Source organism: Caretta caretta, chromosome 5, assembly GCF_965140235.1.
Source record: "Caretta caretta isolate rCarCar2 chromosome 5, rCarCar1.hap1, whole genome shotgun sequence".
In the NCBI taxonomy this organism is placed as follows: domain Eukaryota; kingdom Metazoa; phylum Chordata; order Testudines; family Cheloniidae; genus Caretta; species Caretta caretta.
In genome coordinates this window covers 21,778,912-21,800,929 of record NC_134210.1, presented here as the reverse complement: position 1 = coordinate 21,800,929, position 22,018 = coordinate 21,778,912, and the positions used below count along the sequence as shown (strand labels likewise).

At 40.6% G+C, this 22,018-nt stretch overlaps 1 protein-coding gene across 4 annotated transcripts in view; it reads right to left on the bottom strand.

Annotated features, from left to right (window-relative positions):
- NEDD4L (NEDD4 like E3 ubiquitin protein ligase) overlaps window positions 1-22,018 on the bottom strand; it is a 367,521-nt gene that overhangs the window by 184,423 nt on the left and 161,080 nt on the right. For all 4 annotated transcript variants that reach the window (XM_048849463.2, XM_048849464.2, XM_048849465.2 and 1 more), the window contains 3 exons: window positions 13,006-13,087; window positions 7,307-7,345; window positions 2,208-2,261 (listed from right to left, as the gene is read on the bottom strand). In XM_048849463.2, the coding sequence (XP_048705420.1) occupies window positions 2,208-2,261; window positions 7,307-7,345; window positions 13,006-13,087 (175 nt within the window). The remainder of the gene's footprint in view (window positions 1-2,207; window positions 2,262-7,306; window positions 7,346-13,005; window positions 13,088-22,018) is intronic.

Below are 22,018 nucleotides of genomic sequence, written 5' to 3'. Positions count from 1 at the left end.
AGAAACGCTGCCCAACGCTGGCAGCCTTCCAATGAGAAAGTTAGCAATATTACCACAAGTCCGATTGCCAGCATGGAGTATAGCTATGCTTGCTAAGAGCCAAAAGATCTCAAAAGAAGAACATATGGGATACAATCAAAAATTAAAATAAACATCCAGATTCAGCCCTGCCACATAGCAGAATCTCAGTGTTTAAAAAGGGGCTGTCATAGCTGAGGTGCACTAAAGTTTTAGAGCATTTTCGCATGAATCAGAAACAACATCTGTTTAAACAAAAAGTTTCTCTACAAAAGAGATAAACTAAATAACCTCAGTTCAACAAGTGGCAACGTGGTCCTATGAAAGCTCCAAAGAATTAGTTTTTTCAACAGCTCTACACTTATAGGTGTCGGGTCAATACTAGATCTAGACATTTAAACCACTGTTTTACAACAGCTTGTTTTCAAATACAGAAAACAACCAAGTACAAGAGAAATGGAAGTTGGTTTAAATGATAAAATTGCCAAGGGCCAGTACAATCCTCTATTGTTTTAACCGGACTATGAGCCAACAATGAGAAAAACATCGGTATCTGCTACGCAGTAACAGCACTGTAGATTGCCTTGTGCAAGCACAGGTGTTAGTATTATTTTAACACACTTTTCAGATAACAGCATGTTTCTGTGCTATTTAAGTAAGCAAGTCTCTCTTTTCTACTAAAGACTAAATTTGCAACCACGGATTGGGGGGAACCTACTGCAATCACAAACAACTCTCCGGTGGTTTAGAAACAAGATGAACAAACAAAAGAATTATTCTTGGGGCACATCTTACAAATGTAAGCTTTACAAGTAGGTATATATTCCAGCATAAATTGTAACAGAAAACAGACAAACATAGTAAGCTGTTTTGGATCCTAAAAATATACTCATGCTACAGAAATTAATCGTAGAGGACTCAATTCAATACTCCCTCATTCTAGGCACATAACCTGGAATCCTAATATATATTTAACCATAAGTGCTCTTTTTTAATACATACATTGGTTCAGAATAAAAGGGTGCAAAGTTACCACACACTAGTATGAGATACAAGGGAAATTGCTACCTCTCAGATGTCCCTGCGTGGTAATGGTTGAAAAATGTCTTTTCAACGACCACCACTATACTGTCACATACTGGTCTGACTGTGTGCATCACTACCCTCTGCTGGTTCGCATAGAACTTGTTCAAGTTTTCTGATATTATTCCACTCTGCCGGCTGGCCTGCAGAAAAGATAAAAAGCCTACAACTAGCAAGAGTTTATCAAGATTCTCCACTAGTTCAAATGGTAGAGACCTGCGCTTGTCAAACAGATTATTCCAATTTCAACACCCATTAAATGCCTCTCAGTACACTGATCACCAGAGTCTTCATATATCTGTGACACGGATTTGTTACTGTACTTCCTCACAACATTAAATGAGTGGCCCTCTGGATTTCTCCCCCCTGAAAAAGGTTACCTATACAGAGTTTATATCATTTTCCTTGAATTACATTAATATTTGCTTTGATGAAGCTGAAAGAAAAAAAAACACTTACCTTTTAAAGAGAGATTTTTTTTAATTAACAAAGATATTCAAACTACCCAAAATATATCCGGCATATTTTCTCCCAATGTAGTAAGTTTGATAGAGACATACTGTACTTATCTAATCTGAAGGAACAGAATACTTTGTGCTATAGCACCACATCCTCGGTTATAAAGTGTTAATAAATATACTGTTAGTGGCTCACACAGTATGCTATTCCACTAAGACTGCTTTTTAAAGTTTCCTCAAAATACATCTATAAATTGTGATTATACTGATGTCTTACATCAACTATATGCAAAATCGGACCTTAGAGATTTTTGCCTACATACCTATTTAATCTTATCAAAAATATCAAAGAAGATTTAAAAAAGTAAGTAATTGCAGTATGCCTTCCCTAAATGTCCCCACCGAATAAGACAACTTTGGTTCAAGATGAGTGTTATGAATGCTCAGCCAGTAAAACAGTCAAATTCCTGCTTTATATACCGTACTTTACTTTCCATAATGTACATATTTACACCACTGAAACAAAATAAACTTTAATTTAAGGTATGCCAAATTTCCAGGAACTAAGATTCAGGAGCTATGTTACTTCCATGTTTAGTTGTGTGATTAGTAAAACACACACAAAGGGGAATACAGTAGTACACTCACCAATCTGTTTTCGTCAAACACTTCGAACAGGAGTCTATGATTAGTTGGGTTTACCTATACAAAAAAATATACAGTATTACTTCATGTTCATTATCTATATGACATAAACCATTCGCGGGTACAATAATTTGCTAAATGACCAATTCAAGGCAATAGAAATAGGGCTGACTGGCCTTGTATATATCTCTAACTATACCTAGTGTGTAAATACACATATAAGTCCTAAATGTACAACTAGAAATGTTCTGATTTTCAATATTATGTTTTTACTTACAGTTATTAATAGAGCACCTAGTATACTACATCCCTATTCCTTGAGAAAGCTTCAAAGAGGCTGAGACATTTTATGGATGTCACATGGGGCTATAGGGGCTTTCTTGGTACTGTAACTTCTTAGCTCAGGTGTGATGCAGGAAATACAATTTTTAAAGGATATTCCCCTTTGTTATGGATTCTGAACATGCCATTCAGAATTATGCAGTTCCTCTATTTTTCAGCCTCTGCCCAGATCCAGTCAGTCACTGTTCCTAGCCCATTTAACCACATATGCCACTTTAGAAACACTGTTGAGGAGGTGAGAAGGCATACCCTCTGCAAACTTTTTTAAAACTAGCAGAGAAATGAGTACACCTCCAGGACGTAATTTCCACGGACACACGTTGAACTACATAGATCCCCTCAAAACAAGGAATGATCAAGGAGGCAACAAGGCCACCAATGAAGGACAAGTTTCTATGGTAGTTAATCCAGGTCAGTACATTTTTCAGGAAAGCTTTTGTAAGACGGGTGGCTAAGACCACTTCTCTATTTGAGGCAACATAAGAAGATATTCCATAATAGGCAGACACTTATGTGGGTTTGTAGACAGGGGGAAATCCCTCAAATTGAACTAGCGCAAGGAGCTGTGATTCATCAAATAGGGGAGTGCACACAAGTATTAGTATGCGCATTTCTGGGTAGGATTTTCATGAGTTTTTTATAGTGCTGCAGGATTTCATTTACACGTTCTAAGTAACACAAGTTTTCATGATCTGACTGTATTTTCATCCAGGAGGAAGTATAAAGTGACCATGAAAAACATCAGTGAAAACCATAAATACAAATGTGTGTAGCATAATATCTGGTTTTCTGCAAATCCTGAATGCACAACCATACCACCAAAAGAGGAGCACTTGACTGCATGAGCTCTGTGCTTTCCAAGCTGCTCTGCAACTCAGCACTGTGTATAGAGATGCACTGCTTTTCACCTGCCCAGTGTGGAATCAAATCTGAGTTAGCGCTGAATAATGTCTGAAACAGCAGAGAGCCAAGAGTACATCTTTTCCTGGGGATAGCATGTAGCTACACAAAGGCTGAAATTTACACATAGCCATTGCATGACTAAGAGTAAATCATGCTAGTGTTTATAGACAATGAGATGGAACTGCTAGAGATGAATGAAGATTATTTTAGGGCAGGTCTACGCTAGAAGAACTACATCGACGCAGCTGCGCCACTGTCCGATGAAGAAGCTCTATGCTGATGGGAGAGTGCTCTCCTGCCGGCATAATTACTCCACCTCTGCGAGAGGTGTAAGAAGCTATGTCAGTGGGAGAGCGTTTCCCGTTGACATAGCACCGGTGTGGACAGCGCTTAGATCGCTTTAATTTCCGTTGCTCAGGTAAGTGTCCTTTTCATAGCCCTAAGTGCCGCAAGTTAGATAGACTTAAATGGTAATCGCAAAAAGAAAAGGAGGACTTGTGGCACCTTAGAGACTAACCAATTTATTTGAGCATGAGCTTTCGTGAGCTACAGCTCACTTCATCGGATGCATACCGTGGAAACTGCAGCAGACTTTATATACACACAGAGAATATGAAACAATACCTCCTCCCACCCCACTGTCCTGCTGGTAATAGCTTATCTAAAGTGATCATCAAGTTGGGCCATTTCCAGCACAAATCCAGGTTTTCTCGCCCTCCACCCCCCCACACAAATTCACTCTCCTGCTGGTGATAGCCCATCCAAAGTGACAACTCTCCACACAATGTGCATGACAATCAAGTTGGGCCATTTCCTGCACAAATCCAGGTTCTCTCACCCCCCCACCCCCCTCCCAAAAACCACACACACAAACTCACTATCCCGCTGGCAATAGCTCATCCAAAGTGACCACTCTCCCCACAATGCGCATGATAATCAAGGTGGGCCAACCCCAGCACAAATCCAGGCCTTCTCACCCCCCCCACCTCCATACACACACAAACTCACTTTCCTGCTGTGTGTGTGTATGGAGGTGGGGGGGGTGAGAAGGCCTGGATTTGTGCTGGGGGTGGCCCACCTTGATTATCATGCGCATTGTGGGGAGAGTGGTCACTTTGGATGAGCTATTGCCAGCGGGATAGTGAGTTTGTGTGTGTGGTTTTTGGGAGGAGGGTAGGGGGGTGAGAGAACCTGGATTTGTGCAGGAAATGGCCCAACTTGATTGTCATGCACATTGTGTGGAGAGTTGTCACTTTGGATGGGCTATCACCAGCAGGAGAGTGAATTTGTGTGGGGGGGTGGAGGGCGAGAAAACCTGGATTTGTGCTGGAAATGGCCCAACTTGATGATCACTTTAGATAAGCTATTACCAGCAGGACAGTGGGGTGGGAGGAGGTATTGTTTCATATTCTCTGTGTGTATATAAAGTCTGCTGCAGTTTCCACGGTATGCATCCGATGAAGTGAGCTGTAGCTCACGAAAGCTCATGCTCAAATAAATTGGTTAGTCTCTAAGGTGCCACAAGTACTCCTTTTCTTTTTGCGAATACAGACTAACACGGCTGTTACTCTGAAACTTAAATGGTAGTATAGACCTGCCATAAGGCTTTCTCTTCGCTGACACAAAGTTGCTGTTGTTGTGTTTTTGTTGTTTTATTGGCAGCGAGTTAACTAAGAGGTGATAACAGGTTTCAGAGTAGCAGCCGTGGTAGTCTGTATTCGCAAAAAGTAAAGTAGTACTTGTGGCACCTTAGAGACTAACAAATTTATTTGAGCATAAGCTTTCGTGAGCTACAGCTCACTTATGCTCAAATAAATTTGTTAGTCTCTAAGGTGCCACAAGTACTCCTTTTCTTTTTAAGAGGTGATAGTTATCTCATTGTAAAACCTTAAGTGGAGACAAGGCACTTACAGTGTTTACAATGAGGCAAACTAGGCCAAAGTCAACACTCTCCTCCCCCCACTGCCCTGTAACTGACCTCCTCTAGTTTACCTTGTGTTGAAAACTCAGTGCTGTGGCTCCAAGAGACTGCAGTAAATACAAAGTGGAGACAAGACACCATAAGGTAAACTAAGTGAGGTCAGTCACAGGGCTGTGAAGGGGAGGATAGTGTTGACGTCACCTAGTTTACCTGGTGGTAAAAACTACCTTTTTTTGTCAGAGAAGATAGAGCCAAAGATTGCTTCTTCCCCTCCAGCACATCACTACAGGGACAGAGTTAAGGTTGTTTGGGTGCCTTGATGTTTGGATTCCTTTTAAGTTTATTCTTAACACAATATTTCCTGGGCTTTTAATGCTTTGGTTTTTTTGGTAACTGGAACCATATGATAAATTACTGATATGTACTCAAAATTATGTTTAGCAAAGTAGGTTAACTGGGAATAAATACTAATGATGCAACTAGTAACACCTAGTTCTGACAATGGATGAACATTTTGATTTGCTGCTTGCTTTGAAGACATTTTTCTTGTAGCCTTTAACAGGGAATCCCAAGAATCAGAAATGTCAAACTTAATATGTGAACGTGTAACATGACCAGATGAATGTTCTACTAATGAGAAGCTTGCATATATCAAACCTTGTTGTAACTGAAATGGAAAAAGCTGGGGCCAGTCGTACTGAGTTTAGTGCCAAGACGATTCCTAGAGATTCTGCATTACTCAAAGAAACAGATTCAAGTGCCTTCTGTAGTAGATTATAGGAATCAAAATAGCTATCTCTCGGAAGATTGTTTTAGAGATAAAAATCTATTAAATTTCACCCTGTAAAAAGCTATTTTAATGGAATTCACATTTTAAAGCATTTATAATCTCCCCAAATTAGATATTAACAAATATTCTGTTGTAAATTACCAAATTAGCACAATGGTCAACAGCTAAAATGCATTTTGACAGGATATTACCATTTTAACAAATCCACAATGCCTTTCCCTGTTCTCAAACAGCTGTTCTGAAGATTAAATTTAAACTGTTGAAATTTTACCTAACCTATTCTTGTAAAAACTACAACTGGACAGAAGTTAAGTAACTGCTCCTTGAAAACTCTTTGTAATAATTGAAGATCAAAGATGTTTTTCATACTAGCTATTTATATTCCATAAATACATTACATTTAATTCAGAGTATTTTTTTATTTTGAGCCTATTATTTCACATTTTGTGAATATTTAACATTTTATGATGAAAATGTCAACTACTACTTATAATAGAAAAGCACAAGATGTTAAGCGCAGTTTATTAACACTGCTAACATGATATGACCAGTTTAAAAAGTTACAAAAATAAAATAAATTTGATATTTTCTCTTTGCTTTTATGCTACTTGCCAAAAATTGCTCTTTCAATTCTCCTTTTCTGTTTGCACTTCACTATTTTTTGTCATGCTCGCTCAACTTTCAAGATCTTTAACCAAGAAACACTTACTTAGTCTCTTTCATCTAGTTATGCTGGGCTATCATATAGCCCTAGGAAGAATTTCTGGTTATTTGCCACTACATTACCAGTTTAATATCACAGCAAACATGATATGCTAAAAATGCATGTTTGAGTGAAACATATTACATTTTCTACATACATAAACTCAAAGCATGTATAAAAAGAACCATTATCAAATTGTGCAACAACCGTTTCATACATTAAACCATATGGCAAATCCTATGTTTTATACCATCCTTTAGAACAGATATTAGGGAGTAACTACATCAGTTCAAGTGATTTTTCTTTGAAATACACAAGAAATATTTAAAGGGTAAAATACTAAAGAGAATAAGCTCCTTCCCACCCCTTTACAATGTGGTGTGTTTAATTTTACTAATCTATTTGTAGTTAAATGATTTATTACAAGTAAAGAAAAAACTTACTCTAAAATAAAATTCTTCATTCCATTTTGGATTCAGTGTCTGTAAAAGAAATTAATTTTTTAATGTAAACAATAATTGATTTCAAGTCTATTGCAGCTGCCAGTATATTTGCAGCCACTTACAAGTGCATGCATGTGACAATCTTTGTTAAAAGTCAATAAAAAACAACCTTAATATTTCATAGAAACAACCACCAAGCATAAAAACATTGCTGTCAAATGATTTTAAACTCATCTACCAAGCAAACTGAGCATGGGAGGGTATTTCAGCTGGATGATCCAGAAATAGATGTTAACTATAAATAGGAATCTATCAGTAGAAGGGATATGATTGAGGATCTATGCAGAGAGATTGTAAGGAAGACTAATCTTAATGAAATGTTTTATAATATAAACCAAAGTAAGCAAAATGACCAGTTTTTAAATACAAGGATGAGTTTAGTGCTCCAAAGAAAGTTATGGCTCTAGACTGCAAAAAGGTAACATTTGTTTTTGTTGAATTTGCTTAGGGCTCTTTTCCCCCAGTTTCCCAAATAAAGGCTATGGAGCACCACAATTTTGTATTAATGATTTGAGTAGAATATGCAATTAGCTTACAACCTAAAAGGAGACCAAGTATAAAATTATCAAAATGAACAGATTAGCAATAAGAATATTAGCAATATGTGTCATTCAGTTTTTGAAAAAGAATAATCTGAAGTGCCCATTCAGCTCATTTTAATGTCAAACGATTTTCTCACACACACACACACATCCTTGCCCCCTGCCCCTCTCCCCCGGCTCTCTCCACCCTTATTATTGATCATCCCTGCTCCATACAGCTCAGAAAGTTAATTCTCCCAAAAAGCCAAACACGGACCTGAGGCTATATAAAATTGTATATACAGACCACAAGCTGTCCTTAATCACAGGCTCAACACCAAGTATCAAAGCATACTAAACAATCCTATGTCTCAGCACCTTTCAAGGAAAACTGCAGTGATTTGTTTTATTGCCATGCGAAATACTTGTTTTTAAGCTTCCTAAGTCTACCATGCCATTTTTTAAAACAAGTTAAAGAAATACGTGTCACTGTTTCAATATTTCCATTGTTGTGAGGGACAACAATCCCACTCAGAGTGAGGGCTTTTGTTCTAACTGGCAGAGGGAAGTGAGGTCTTGCACTTAACTCAATAGTATTTCTCTGTCTATGTAATGCAATAGCTTCTGAATGCTTTATCCACTTAATTCCAAAATTTCAGGGAATGTTCTAAGCATCAGTGGGCAGAATCTTCATGGTTTTGGTGAAAACTGGAAAAGCAGGAGAAGTAAAAAGAGGAACACATAGAGCTCTTGGCATCTGATCTGCACCTTCCAGCATAGCAATACCTCCATCTCAGCTCTGCCCATCCTCCCAATAGTTTTTAAATGTTGACATCCTGAATGATCTATCTCCCAGACAGAAAAACAAATGGTGGGGTGGAAAATAGGAAGAAATGAAGAATGGGGGACGAGTCCCTGACATGATGGGGGATTGTGGGGAACACAGAACTCCTGGGTTAATGGGGTAGGGAATTTTCTCCCCCCACACACACCACCCCTCCCCAACAAACCCACTCTCCAGTTGGTAATAGCTTATCTAAAGTGATCACTCTCCTTACAATGTGTATTATAATCAAGGTGGGCCATTTCCAGCACAAATCCAGGTTTCCCCTCCCCCCCCCCCACACCCACTCTCCTGTTGGTAATAGCTTATCTAAAGTGATCACTCTCCTTACAGTGTGTATGATAATCAAGGTGGGCCATTTCCAGCACAAATCCAGGGTTTAACAAGAATGTCTGGGGGGGGGGGGGGGTAGGAAAAAACAAGGGGAAATAGGTTACCTTGCATAATAACTTAGCCACTCCCAGTCTCTATTCAAGCCTAAGTTAATTGTATCCAATTTGCAAATGAATTCCAGTTCAGCAGTCTCTCATTGGAGTCTGGATTTGAAGTTTTTCTGTTGTAAAAAAACTGGGGGGGAGGGAGAAAACTTGGATTTGTGCTGGAAATGGCCCACCTTGATTATCATACACATTGTAAGGAGAGTGATCACTTTACATAAGCTATTACCAGCAGGAGAGTGGGGTGGGGGGAGAGAAAACCTTTTGTAGTGATAATCACCCATTTTTTCATGGTTTGTGTGTATAAAAACATCTTCTGTATTTTCCACAGCATGCATCCGATGAAGTGAGCTGTAGCTCACGAAAGCTTATGCTCAAATAAATTGGTTAGTCTCTAAGGTGCCACAAGTACTCCTTTTGATTTAAATCAAAGCAATTTAAATCTACTATTTTAATTATGACTTAAATCAGAAAACAGGAAACCTTGATTTAAATTACTGACTAATTTTGTTTTGCATTTGTAAATTTTAGTTATTTTCCTAAAGAAAGGTTGATTCTCATTGGCTGGTAACCATTAAAACTTGTTGATTTTCAACTAAATATAGCCTCCTTTACATTAAATGTGGTTTGTTTGTTTTTTGCTAGCCAGGAGGATATGCTTATATCTATACATGTTTATTTAAGCAATTACATTTTCTTATTTTTATTATGTTAAGAAATGCATCATTCACCATTTTCTATTTATTAGATCATTAATTTTTTATTCATGATCTGTATTAAGAGCTGTCTGGATGGAAATTAGAAATCAATTAAAGTGAACAAAAACATAAATTAATTTATTTTTTAAAATTAGTTTATTACCTTAAAATGTGCTGGATACATAAGAAAAAAAAGTTTATCAAAACATGTTTTGCATTTAAAACTGATTATTATAAAATTAAAATATATTCTGGACATGAATAAGGCCCCTAGCTATGATAATACAAAATAATAATAATAAATGATAATCATCATCATCATCTGTGGTTACTGAATTTATTGTTTCTGGTAACCATGTCCTTCAAGATTTTAGTACTAGTAGATGTCATCAACTCACCCTAGTTTTTACTATAAACTGGAAGAGGAAAACAAACTTCCTTGCTTTTTCAACTCCCTATCAGTTTTTTATCTTTGAATGAATGAGCCATTAACTGAACTAGTTGAATAAACTGAATGAAGAAAATATTCTCTGAACCTTCAGAAAAAACTACTGCTATCAAAAGCTGATTTTGCACTTCAGTACACTGTGGTTTCCATGTGCTTAGCCAGTGACTTCCACTAGTTCAGTGGTTTCCCTTTCTTTTAAGCTTAGGCAGCAAATATGTACTTATTTTTTTATTTAAATAATTTTAATGGATGAAAAGTTATCAATTTAAAATTTAATTTTAAATAGATATATTTGTAAAAAGGAAAAAAAGTTATTTAATTTAAATTAAAAATCTGATTTTTTATTTAAAAAATAAAATCTATCAAGAAATGAACTCTTATTCCAGTATAAAGAGTGGACTTTTTTTTTTTATTCATACAGTTTAAATCCCATCCCAAGCGACATAAACTAATCTGAAAAAAAGGCACTCTTCAACTGGAACAACAATATATAAATAAAGGAAAGAACACATACTATCTCTCTTTAAATTCAAACCCTAGGCTCTACTAAAAAGACTTTCCCACACAGACCACGCTTACACATTTTCCATTGATATAAAAAGAATAAGAGTGCATACTGTACAAATAAAAATTCCATGATAGCAGGATGACACGTGAATCCTACTTATGAAAAAAAAACTCCATCGTCAAAAGAAAGCTTCCCACATACCTATATTATTTTGTTATAAATGTCAAAGGTATTTAAAAACAATTTCCCAAAATACTATGTTCTGTGCTGTTACTGTAGCAACTTAGTAGAGCTGAATTTTTCACTAAGGACTTTTACCAAAACTAAAAACAGATTTGGAGAGGCTCTGACACTAAAGTTAGTAGAGCCCAAAAATATATTTTAAAGTGGACAACATAAGATCAAAAACCCTATTATAAAAAAAAAAAAGGAGTTTCCACATCAGTGTAATTAGCAAACACCTGAGGTTTTATTTTTTTAATTCCTTCAATTTCAATTCTTTTTACTTTTAATTGTTCATACTCTTAGACCCTGGTCCTGCAAAGAGCTCCAAGGAAGCAGATCCCTGTACCCACAAGGTATGTCTACACTGCAATGGACAGCCAGCATTTTAACTCAGCCTCAAGCCTTCTCCTCCTCCCTCTCCCGCCCAATACCAACACAAACTGTGCTAACCCAGGGTCTGAGAATGCCATGGGGGTTGAGGGTCCAATACTCATTCAAGCAGGGACCCAGGGTTCAAGCCCTATTGCTTTGTAGTGTAGATGCAGCCCCACTGGATTCGTGCTCTGGAAATCTGCTAAAAGTATTCCACAATCCCATGGGCCAACGTTCTTTGTCCTCTGGACAGTCACTGCACCACAAAGGGCTGGTGCGGCCACATTTTGGGTGGGTCTAGGAAGTCTGAGAAATTGGACTCAGGCCCACATAATGCAGTGTAGATGCTGGAGCCCCAGGTTGGGACCCCAGCTTCAGCAATTCCTAACCTGGGGTTACAAATAAGTGTAAACACTCAAGCCTTAGATTAACAAACCCAAGGTTTGCTAACTTGAGTTCTGCTAACTCTGGGCTTACATTGCAGTTTAGACATATTCACAGGGAGCAATATCATGGCCCCCGGTGACTCTTTTGCTTTTCAGACAGCTTAGACAACGTATTCTTTGTTCCACTGTGTCTCTCTCATGTACTGACATGGTGCTGCATGTTTTGAATATGAGGTTCTCACAATTTTTAAATTTTACTTTATTTGTAATGATAAAATGAAACTGAGGGTGTAGGTTTTTGTTTGTTGTTTTAAAGTTTCTTTTCTTGTATCCTTTTTTACTCTACAAATGGGGAGGTCTTGTCAAGCTAGAAAAACTGTATAGTGGGGGACGGGGGGGGGGGGGGGGGAAGAGAATCAGTGAAATTATGATACCGAAGGAGACAATACATCAAAAAGGTTTTAAATAATTATTGTAAAATAGGATAGAATACTAGGGCATGACTTTTCTTTTAATCTTTATTAAAATTATTGCTTTTTCCCTTTTTGCATAACATCCAGTCAACTTTAATTGTAAGGAAGCAGGTAACCTCTAAAATTGTGGCTAATAGTGTCTCTCTACACTTTTCACTGAAGCTAGGAATTTAAAAAAAAAAAAAAAAACCCTTTAGGTTTGGTACCAGTTGGAAATGATTTTTTAAAACATCTTCAGAGATTATTCAAAAATGAATTTCAGTAGCTCACAATTCTGCCCTGCATTTTAATGCCCACATCAAATATTTTAAAATAGATATAGAAAGACTTGGGAGAGAAGACTCTCAGAAAGACCATTCTGTTAATAGTCAATTAATTGTTCACATGCCTGCAATCAATTAAAGAATATTTTATGATAGCTTAATATTATTTTTAAATAAATCTTACAAAAGCAAGCAACATCGCAATTCAACACATCAAATCTCAGCTGAGAAGCTTTGGTTATAAAGTCATTATTTTATGGTTCAGAGTCTGCACTTGGCTAAAGGCAAATGCATGCACTAGCTTGTAAGAGTTTGATTTAGAAAAAAGAAAATGTTATCCAGTATACATACAAACATGCACAGACAGTATCTTTCCATCAATGCTGTAATATCATGTACAGAAGAAACATGCTCCAGCATTCTCAATACTTCCAGAACACAGTCAAGTAAGAATCAACACCTACCTTTTTTATAGTTTTTGTCTGCACCAGAGCAAGTTCTTTGTTCTCATCTGCTACATACAGAGAAAGTTTCACATAGGGGTCACTGCAAAAGAAGATGTCACATTTAATAGGGTTATAATTTTACTGACAACTATAATAGATGCAAATTGAATGTGAATTGTTCATTTAGTCTCATTACACAAATAATTAATAGCCTCAAATACACCTAGTAAAAAACTTGTTTCCTGGGACAAAAGTCTCTGTATTAAACCTATTTTAACATTATTTAAATAAGCAAGTGCAAACAGAAATATTTTAAAGACCGATTATAGTATCAGAAAATGAACTGAACATTTGTTTTTTCCACATAACAAGAAATGAGCACCTCTTGCCTGAATCCAAGATGTAACAGTAGAATAATGTTACTTTAATGGTGATTTTTTTATGACTGAGATGAGCAGCTTTCTAGCTCAGAGGTGTGCAAACAAAGGCCCGTGGGCCACATCCGGCCCGCGGGACCGTCCTTCCCGGCTCCTGAGCTCCTGGCCCAGGAGGCTCACCCCTGGCCCCTCCCCTACTGCCCCCCCTCTTCTGCAGCCATGCCGCGATGCGGGCAGCGGGACTGTGAGCTATTGCCGCTCTGAGCGCCATGGTAAGGGGGCGGCGCGCGCACACAGTGGTGCAGCGGTTGGGTAGCGGGTCCTAGGGGGCTGTCAGGGGTCAGGGAGCAGTTGGATGGGGCGGAGGTTCTGGGGCAGTCAGGGGTCGGGGAACAGGGGGGATTCGATAGGGCGTGGGAGTCCCGGGGGTCCTGTCAGGGGGTAGGGGTGTGGATAGGTCGGGGCAGTCAGGGTACAGGGAGCGGGGGAGGTTGGATGGGGGTGGGATCCTGGAGGGGTGGTTTGGGGTGTGGGGTCCCAGGAGGGGGCAGGCTGTTTGGAGGGCACAGCCTTCCCTACCCAGCCCTCCATACAGTTTCGCACCCTGATGTGGCCCTCGGGCCAAAAAGTTTGCCCACCCCTGTTCTAGCTGTTGCACTTAAATGATAAAAAAAGTATATGTGTGTGTGTGTGTATATATATATATATATATATGGGTAATACTTAGTCCTGCTTCAGTCCAGGGGATTGGACTATCCAGGTCCCTTCCAGTTCTAGATTTCTGTGAGAGATACACATACATACACATATACACACACACACACACACACACACACAAAGAGAGAGAGAGAGTGTGTGTGGGTGGGTGTGGTCCTACTGAAGCAGGATTAAGTATTATCTAGAGGATGTACATTGTCAGGCCCTGCCGACTTGAAGACATCTAACTTGCCTAAATAATTCTTAAACGTTTTATATTCTGCAGATCTTCATCCAATTTCCCATTGGTCCACCATACCCATTTAATAGAAATAAATGTTTCATTCAGAATTAAAATAGTAACTGACCAAATTCTAACCCTTGGGTTTTGGAAAAGGTCTATTGCAAATGGCAGGGGCCATAAGGTCAAGTGGTCACAATTTTATTGAATCATAAGATATCTCCTAAAACACATGTACTGGCACCAACCAAGAGGAGTGTGGGGGAAGGAGGAGTTAAGACCACAGCCTCTTCAGACTGTCAGCATGTCCCCTTCTTTTTGATGTTCCATTCTATAGCATTCCAACATTTCCTGGGCCTATCCAGTCCATCTTACTCCCAGGCCTGAGGTAATTATGAAGTCTTCTACTAGTGCCTGGGTCACTATGTGAATCCAATCCCCTTCTCTGGTGAAGCTGGGCTTATACCAAATTTGTAGGAAGAAGGCATTATCCCTAACTCCTGAACCCACAAAAGTCGTAAGCAGCTGCCATTCCCCTTCCATATTAATTTTATCTCCACTGAGGGAAAAATCTCACCCATGCAGCCAGGACCAGCTGCTTGCTACAGCTCCACTAGCCTCCAAACTCTTTCCTTACCTGATTTCTTCTCTTGGGAAGGAGAAAAGTAAACCCGTTCCTAATATTGCCCCTAGAATCCCATATGTTATGCCCCTGTCATAAATATAAAGGGAAGGGTAACCACCTTTCTGTATACAGTGCTATAAAATCCCTCCTGGCCAGAGGCAAAGTCCTTTTACCTGTAAAGGTTAAGAAGCTCAGGTAACCTGGCTGGCACCTGACCCAAAATGACCAATGAAGGGACAAGATACTTTCAAATCTGGAGCAGGGAAAAAGGCTTTTGTCTGTCTGTGTGATACCTTTGCCGGGAACAAATCAAGGATGCAAGCCCTCCAACTCCTGTAAAGTTTAGTAAGTAATCTAGCTAGAAAATGCCTTAGGTTTTCTTTGTTTTGGCTTGTGAAATTCGCTGAGCTGGAGGAAATGTGTATTCCTGTTTTTGTGTCTTTTTGTAACTTAAGGTTTTGCCTAGAGGGATTCTCCATGTTTTGAATCTGACTGCCTGTAAGATTATCTTCCATTCTGATCTTACAGAGTTGTTTTCTTATCTTTTTTTGTTCTTCTAATAAAGTTCTGTTTTTTAAGACTCTGATTGGGTTTTTGGCGTCTTAAAAATCCAAGGCTGGTCTGTGCTCATCTTGTTTATTCTCAAGCCTCCCCAGGAAAGTGGGTGTAAGAGCTTGAGGGGATATTTTGGGGAAATAGGAACTCCAAGTGGTCCTTTGCCTGATTATTTGTTAAATCACTTGGTGGTGGAAGTGTTTTACCTAATCCCAGGGCAAAGACTTTGTGCCTTGGGGAAGTTTTAACCTAAGGTGGTAGAAATAAGCTTAGGGGATCTTTCATGCAGGTCCCCACATCTGTACCCTAGAGTTCAGAGTAGGGAAGGAACCCTGACAGCCCCCTTCATTCTTCCCTGCCTTACCACCTGAAAAAGATGGCGAAGTGTTAGGGTAACATCTAGGGCCACTTTGAAGTGGCAGATTATTGTGATCCAGCAGACGGATTAGTGAGTCCTATTGAATCAAAGCTGCACAGTGGGCCGCCCAGTCTCATTCCTATGAAAATGTGCATGGCAGTATGGAGAAGTCTCAAAGTATATGAAAGAACTCTCACAGGAGCTGAAGGAGAAGAGAACCCGGTATGCTCCAGGAACCTGAACTACCCCCTACCAAGCTTGTGCAACTCCCAATATCACCATTCACTCTGGGGTATCAATTGCAGCCTGCCCTTTATGGTTTAAGTGGCAGCATATTGGTAGGACCCAACAAAGCAATTAATGCATCCTGCTACAACTCTGCTACACAGCAGAGAAGCGGAATAACCTCACACAGACTCACACCAGAATGTGGGACTGGACCATTCACTCCCACCTGAAAAGGAAAGAAACCCATAAGAGAGCAGTAGCTAGACTGCTGAACTCCTTCCATGTCATCTTTCCAAGGATGCAACACAGCAAATGGGATGGAATCTGGGCCTGACTGGAGATGCACAAGACAGATTCAGATGATCATCCAAATTATTTGAAAGGAATTTCTGAATCCTCTATGTTTTCATCCCCACTACTTTTCACTATCTGAAATCCAATTAACTAACTAAACTGCTTGATAGTATCACTGTGGCACGCAAGTAAATTTACACCACACAAGAATTTTAATTTACCTTTGAAAATGAAATATTACAGTGGGATGAAGGAAAAAAACAACAACTCCACACTGTGCTGCTCATTATATCAATAGCTGAGCTACCGCAAATGTAATTAAATTCACACTAATCACCCTGGTTTAAATGAGATTAAAGCATCACACTGATAATAAAAAATGCATCTAATTCATATGGAACTGTAGATTGTTTAATGCACAACATTTACTATCTAATATTTACTGTCACAATAACCTAATAAAAATGCAGAGTATACCAGCCAATAATTGAAAATCAGGCTATTTTGTTAGACTTAGTAAAATATTGCCTGGTGGGGAGGAGGGCAATATCCAGCCATACCAAATACACCTTTCAGCCTCTGGCCTCCCACAAGGCCTAAATATCCTTCACAATATCTTGCTTTTATTGTCTCCAACCTACCACCACTGGCTGAATTTCTAGCTCACTCTGTTCAACCCCTGGATGTGGGGTGTAAGGAATGGTATTGAGAGATTATCATGGCTACTAAACCTTGTTCTTGTTCATACCAACATAAATCTGGAAGAGCAAATCTATTCAATTTTATAGAATTAGCCCTTGTATAAAAGAGATCATAATCAGGCTCTCAGATTTCCAGCTGTGTTGTATAATAAAAAAATTTGAGGGGGCTGCTCATTAAGCAATCTGGCATTCGGAGTATACATGTAAATTAAGCATGACATGTCAGTGGACGGTGCACAGCTTGTCATGTTTGGAGTTTCAGCTTCAAGTGTACGCTATTTAAAGGATTTCTCTCTTAGGTCACTTGACCCTCAATTCCCCCTCACACAGAGCAAAGCTCTACACTTTAGAAATATGTATCTCAGGACTTCCTGTGTAACACATCAGGTAAAGCTTCTAGCCAGAAGAGAACAGAGACAGAACATACTGGCCCAATAGCAGGGATGGCCATACCCTAATTGGCATATACATTCACATACTGTATAAAATGCAATAGAAACAACCATGTCAGCTTGCACTTCTAAACATGAACCTTAACATGTTTGCTAACTGCAATAAAAGCAAGATTGCATTATACTAATAGAGCTATTAGAAAGAACAATGTGGACATTAGCCTCTGTACCATTTGTTTTTAAATATAATGAAATATTACAGATATTTAACAGCTATTTTTTGCCTTTGATTGCTTCAAGTTAAGTCCATTGTGCAACCATAAATTCATGTAACTTCAAGTTATTTGCTTCCCTACTAACCTATGCACTTGAGCTGTCATTTCTATAGATCCAATCAGACAGACAATGAATGATTATACATTCACTTAAGAAAAATTGTGTCAGTAACCAAATCCTAGAATTTCAAGCAATAGCAGAGATTATACTGGCCACCTATGTACAGCAAAGTGTGAAATTAAGAGACCCAGGTACATACTGTTATTGCAAGACTGAGAAGCAATAAGAAACGTATGCTTTGTGACTAGTCTGTGATTAAGCTATTTTGGAATTCAGTCCAGCAAGAAAAGTACAAACATTTTGGAATGTTACCCATTCCTCCCTTTCTCTCAACCCATGTTCTCTCTAACTGAATTATCACCTTTGTTTTAAGGTTTCTGTAACTATTGTTCTTCGAGATGTGTTGCACGTGTCCATTCCAAGGTAGGTGTTTGCATGCCCAGAACACAGTTACTGAAAATTTTTCCCCTTCGTGGTTCCCGCCAGGTGGGCTGTAGTTCCCTCTGATGCTGCGCATTCATAGTGTCAGTATAAGGGGCCCTGCCGACCCCACGCCCCTTTGGCTTCTTCTTATCAACTGACTCCAATAAAAAGGGATGGAGGACAGGATTGGGAATGGACATATGCAACACATCTTGAACAACAATAATTACAGAAAGGTTAGTAACTGTTCTTTCTTCTTCAGGTGTTCGCACATGTCCCTTCCAATGCAGGTGACTCACAAGCAGATGCACAGCAGGTGGGCTCAGAGTTCAAGAACAAGCTGACTGCAAGACTGCAAGGCTGAAGTTGGCATCATCTCTAGCTTTTTGGGTGATGGCATAGTGCGCTGAGAACGTGTGCACCAAGGACCAGTGTCCTGAATAGGAACTTGCGCTAGAAAAGCAGTCAAAGAAGCCTGTGATCTTGTGGAACAAGCAGTCAGGTTAGCCAGAGGCAGGATGCCATACATGAGGTAATCCAAGACAAAATCCTCTGGGCGGAGATGGGAAGGCCCTTCGTTCTCTCTGTTATCGTTACGAACAGCTGAGTCAATCTACAGAACAGTTTAGTCCTTTGCCCGTCTAACATCCAAGGAGTGTAGGTGCTGTTCCTCTGTTCACATGCAGTTTTGAGTAGAATATTTGCAGAAAGATTGCTTGACTGCAGTGGAATTCTGAGACCACCTTTGGAAGGAAAGTTGGGTGTGGATGCAGCTGTACCTTATCCTTAAAGAAGATTGTATACAGCAGTTCTGATGTGAGGACCTGGATCTCCAAAGCCCTTCTGGCCGAAGTGACGGCCACTAAGGCAGCCACTTTTCAGGAGAGGTGCAATAGCAAGCATATTGCTAGCCGCTCAAAGGGTGGACCTGTAAGTTTGGACAGGACAAGGTTTAGATCCCAGGGAGGAATCTGTTCTTTTACCTGGGGAGTATACCCTCTCTGGGCCTTTAAGGAAATCGATAACCATCTTGCGTGAAACACTTGGCCACTGGGTCCATGGGAACCGGCGCCCATGCAAAGGCCATTTTGGAACCCATGGAGGTCTCCCCCAGGCCACGGCACAATCTCAAGATGTTCATACTCTGTGGTCTCAGATAGTAGGGCATCTCCAGTACCACGCCACGAGACCCCTGACCCGGACTTTGGCGCTGAGCCTGGCACTGAGCCTCAGGAAGAAATCCTGAGAGTCTTGGTCAACACAAGAGGGAGGGATGGAGGCCCCTCAGCCAGTCATAGCCTCCTCCTCTTCCCCAGATGAGGTGGTGGCGTAGCAGGTGTCCCCCCAACTCAAGATGACCACATGGCCTACCAGGACTTATTAAAGCAGGTGGCCTCAAACTTAGGTAAACAAGCAGAGTTGGTCAAGGAGATAAAACACAGCCCATTGGACATTTTGTCGGCAAAGGTTCCCTCAATGGTAGCTCTACCACTCAACAAGGCTATTATGGACCTGACTAGGGCATTGTGGCAGACCCCCGCTTTCCTTCCACCTATGGCAAAATGGACAGAGTGGAAATACTTTGGACCAGCCAAAGGGTATGAGTTTCTTTTTTTGCACCCTCCCCCAGGGTACTCTGGGAGTGGCAGCCACCAATGAAAGGGGATCGACAAGGTCAAACAGGCACCACACCCAAGGCGAAAGACACAAAGAATTTAAATCTGTTTGACTGGAAGGCCTAATCTATAGGAGCTCTGCATAGCGAACCAACAAGTTTTGCTTGGCTGCTATGACTTTAATATGTTGTAGTTGATGCACAAATTTAAGGACTTGCTCCCCCAGGAAGCTAGACAGGAGTTCTCTTCATTGAAGGAAGAAGGGAAAACAATAGCGAGGGCCTCCTTACAGGCAGTCCTGGATGCTGACGATTCCACAGTTAGATTTATGGCCATGGCTGTAACCACGCACAAAAGCTTGTGGTTGCAGTCCTCAGAGTTTCTCCAGGAGGTACAGCAAACCCTCCAAGAGCTCCCCTTTGAAGAGTCCTCTCTCTTTTCTGAGCCCACAGACACCAAATTCCATGGACTTAAAAGATTCCAAGGTGACCCTGAAATCTCTGGAACTGTAATGCCCAAGAGGTATCCAGAAAACATTATAGGCCCCAACAGACTGGCCATTATTTTGCTGAGCCAGCCACACAAGACCATTGAAGGAGGAAGAACAAGGGGTTCGAATGTAGACCTCCTCTCCCTCCCCCCCGCTCCTCTGACCTCCTAAACAAGGCCCGTGCAGTCCGCCCTCAGACACTCAGGGAGCTCAAAGCGCTCGTTTTGACGAGACGCTCGAGTACATTTCAGTCCCCTCAGTACCGGACTCGGTTTCCCCTTTGTTTTCCAACCACCTTTCCCACTTCCTCAATGCCTGGACCCACATTACCTCAGACCATTGGGTACTAAGCACAATAGAAGTGGAATAAAAACTCTCCAGTTTTTGTCTGCCTCATCTTCCTAACCCCCCACTCCCCTTTCCTCTTCAGGAACCCTTATCACGGACAACTATTGAAACAAAAAGTCCAGTTCCTCCTTCGAGTGGGAGCCGTGGAAGAGGTTTTGTATCATCTAAGAGGAAAGGGGTTCTATTCCGAAAGCCAAAGGTGGTCTCAGACCAATCATAAATCTGCATCGTCTCAACCGCTATCTCAACAACTTAAAGTTGTACATGATCTCCTTGGCTTCATCATTCCCTCACTGGAGTCAGGGGATTGGTATGCTGCCCTTCATCTAAAGGATGCATACTTCCACATACTGAATTTCTAAGGCCACAGAAAGTTCCTAAGATTTGTCCTCAACCTAGTTCATTACCAGTTTGCAGTTCTTCTGTTTGGCCTATTGGCTGTCCCACAAAACTTCACCAAATGGATGGTGGTAGTAGCAACTATCTTTGGAAAAAGGGGAGTTCACACATTCCCGTAACTTGACGACTGGTTAGTCAGAGGCCAGTCTAGAGCTCAGATGGAATCCTACATCCATCTCAACCAAATCAACCTTCTGGGAATTAGGTCTACTGATAAACAAGCAGAAATCCACTCTTATCCTAGTACAAACGATAGAGTTCATTGGGGTGGTTATCGACTCCGTACAGGTGAAGACCTTGCTTCCAGAAGATCGGTTTCAGTCAGTCACAGCCCTGATCAGGTCCCTTCAGACACATCTGATCACGACTGCCCGTAAATGTATGAGCCTTCTGGGCCACATGGCACCATGCACATACACAGTGCAATGCACAAGACTGGGTCTCAGACCTCTCAAGGCCTGGCTGGCCATGGTATATTCACCTTTGCAACATCACCTGGACTTGGTGCTCACCGTCCCCAGTTCAAGTCCTCAATTCACTGACATGATGATTGAACCAACACATGGTCTGTGTGGAAGTGCCCTTTTGCAGCCCCAACCCTCGGTATCTCTGGTCTCCAATGTGGCAGCGCTGGGCTGCGGAGCCCGCCTAGGGCCAAGTTTTCAGGGGCACCCCTGCGCTTGGGGCTACAGCATGGTAGGAATGGCCTGGGGAGCAGCGTGGGTGACTATAACAGTGGGAAGAGTAGGACCCCACTTTGGACTCCGATGAAGGGGATGAACTGCGGTGAGGAGACCAAGGCAGTGCTGACCTCCTCAGTGCTGGTGATCAGCACCACAGAGAAGTCCAAGCAGAGGCTACGAAAGGGGGCTTTTCCCTAGAGGATGGCAGTGGTACCAGGCGAAGGCAGGGAGATAGATCTCTGCCGCTCAGCGGTACTGATGCCAGAACC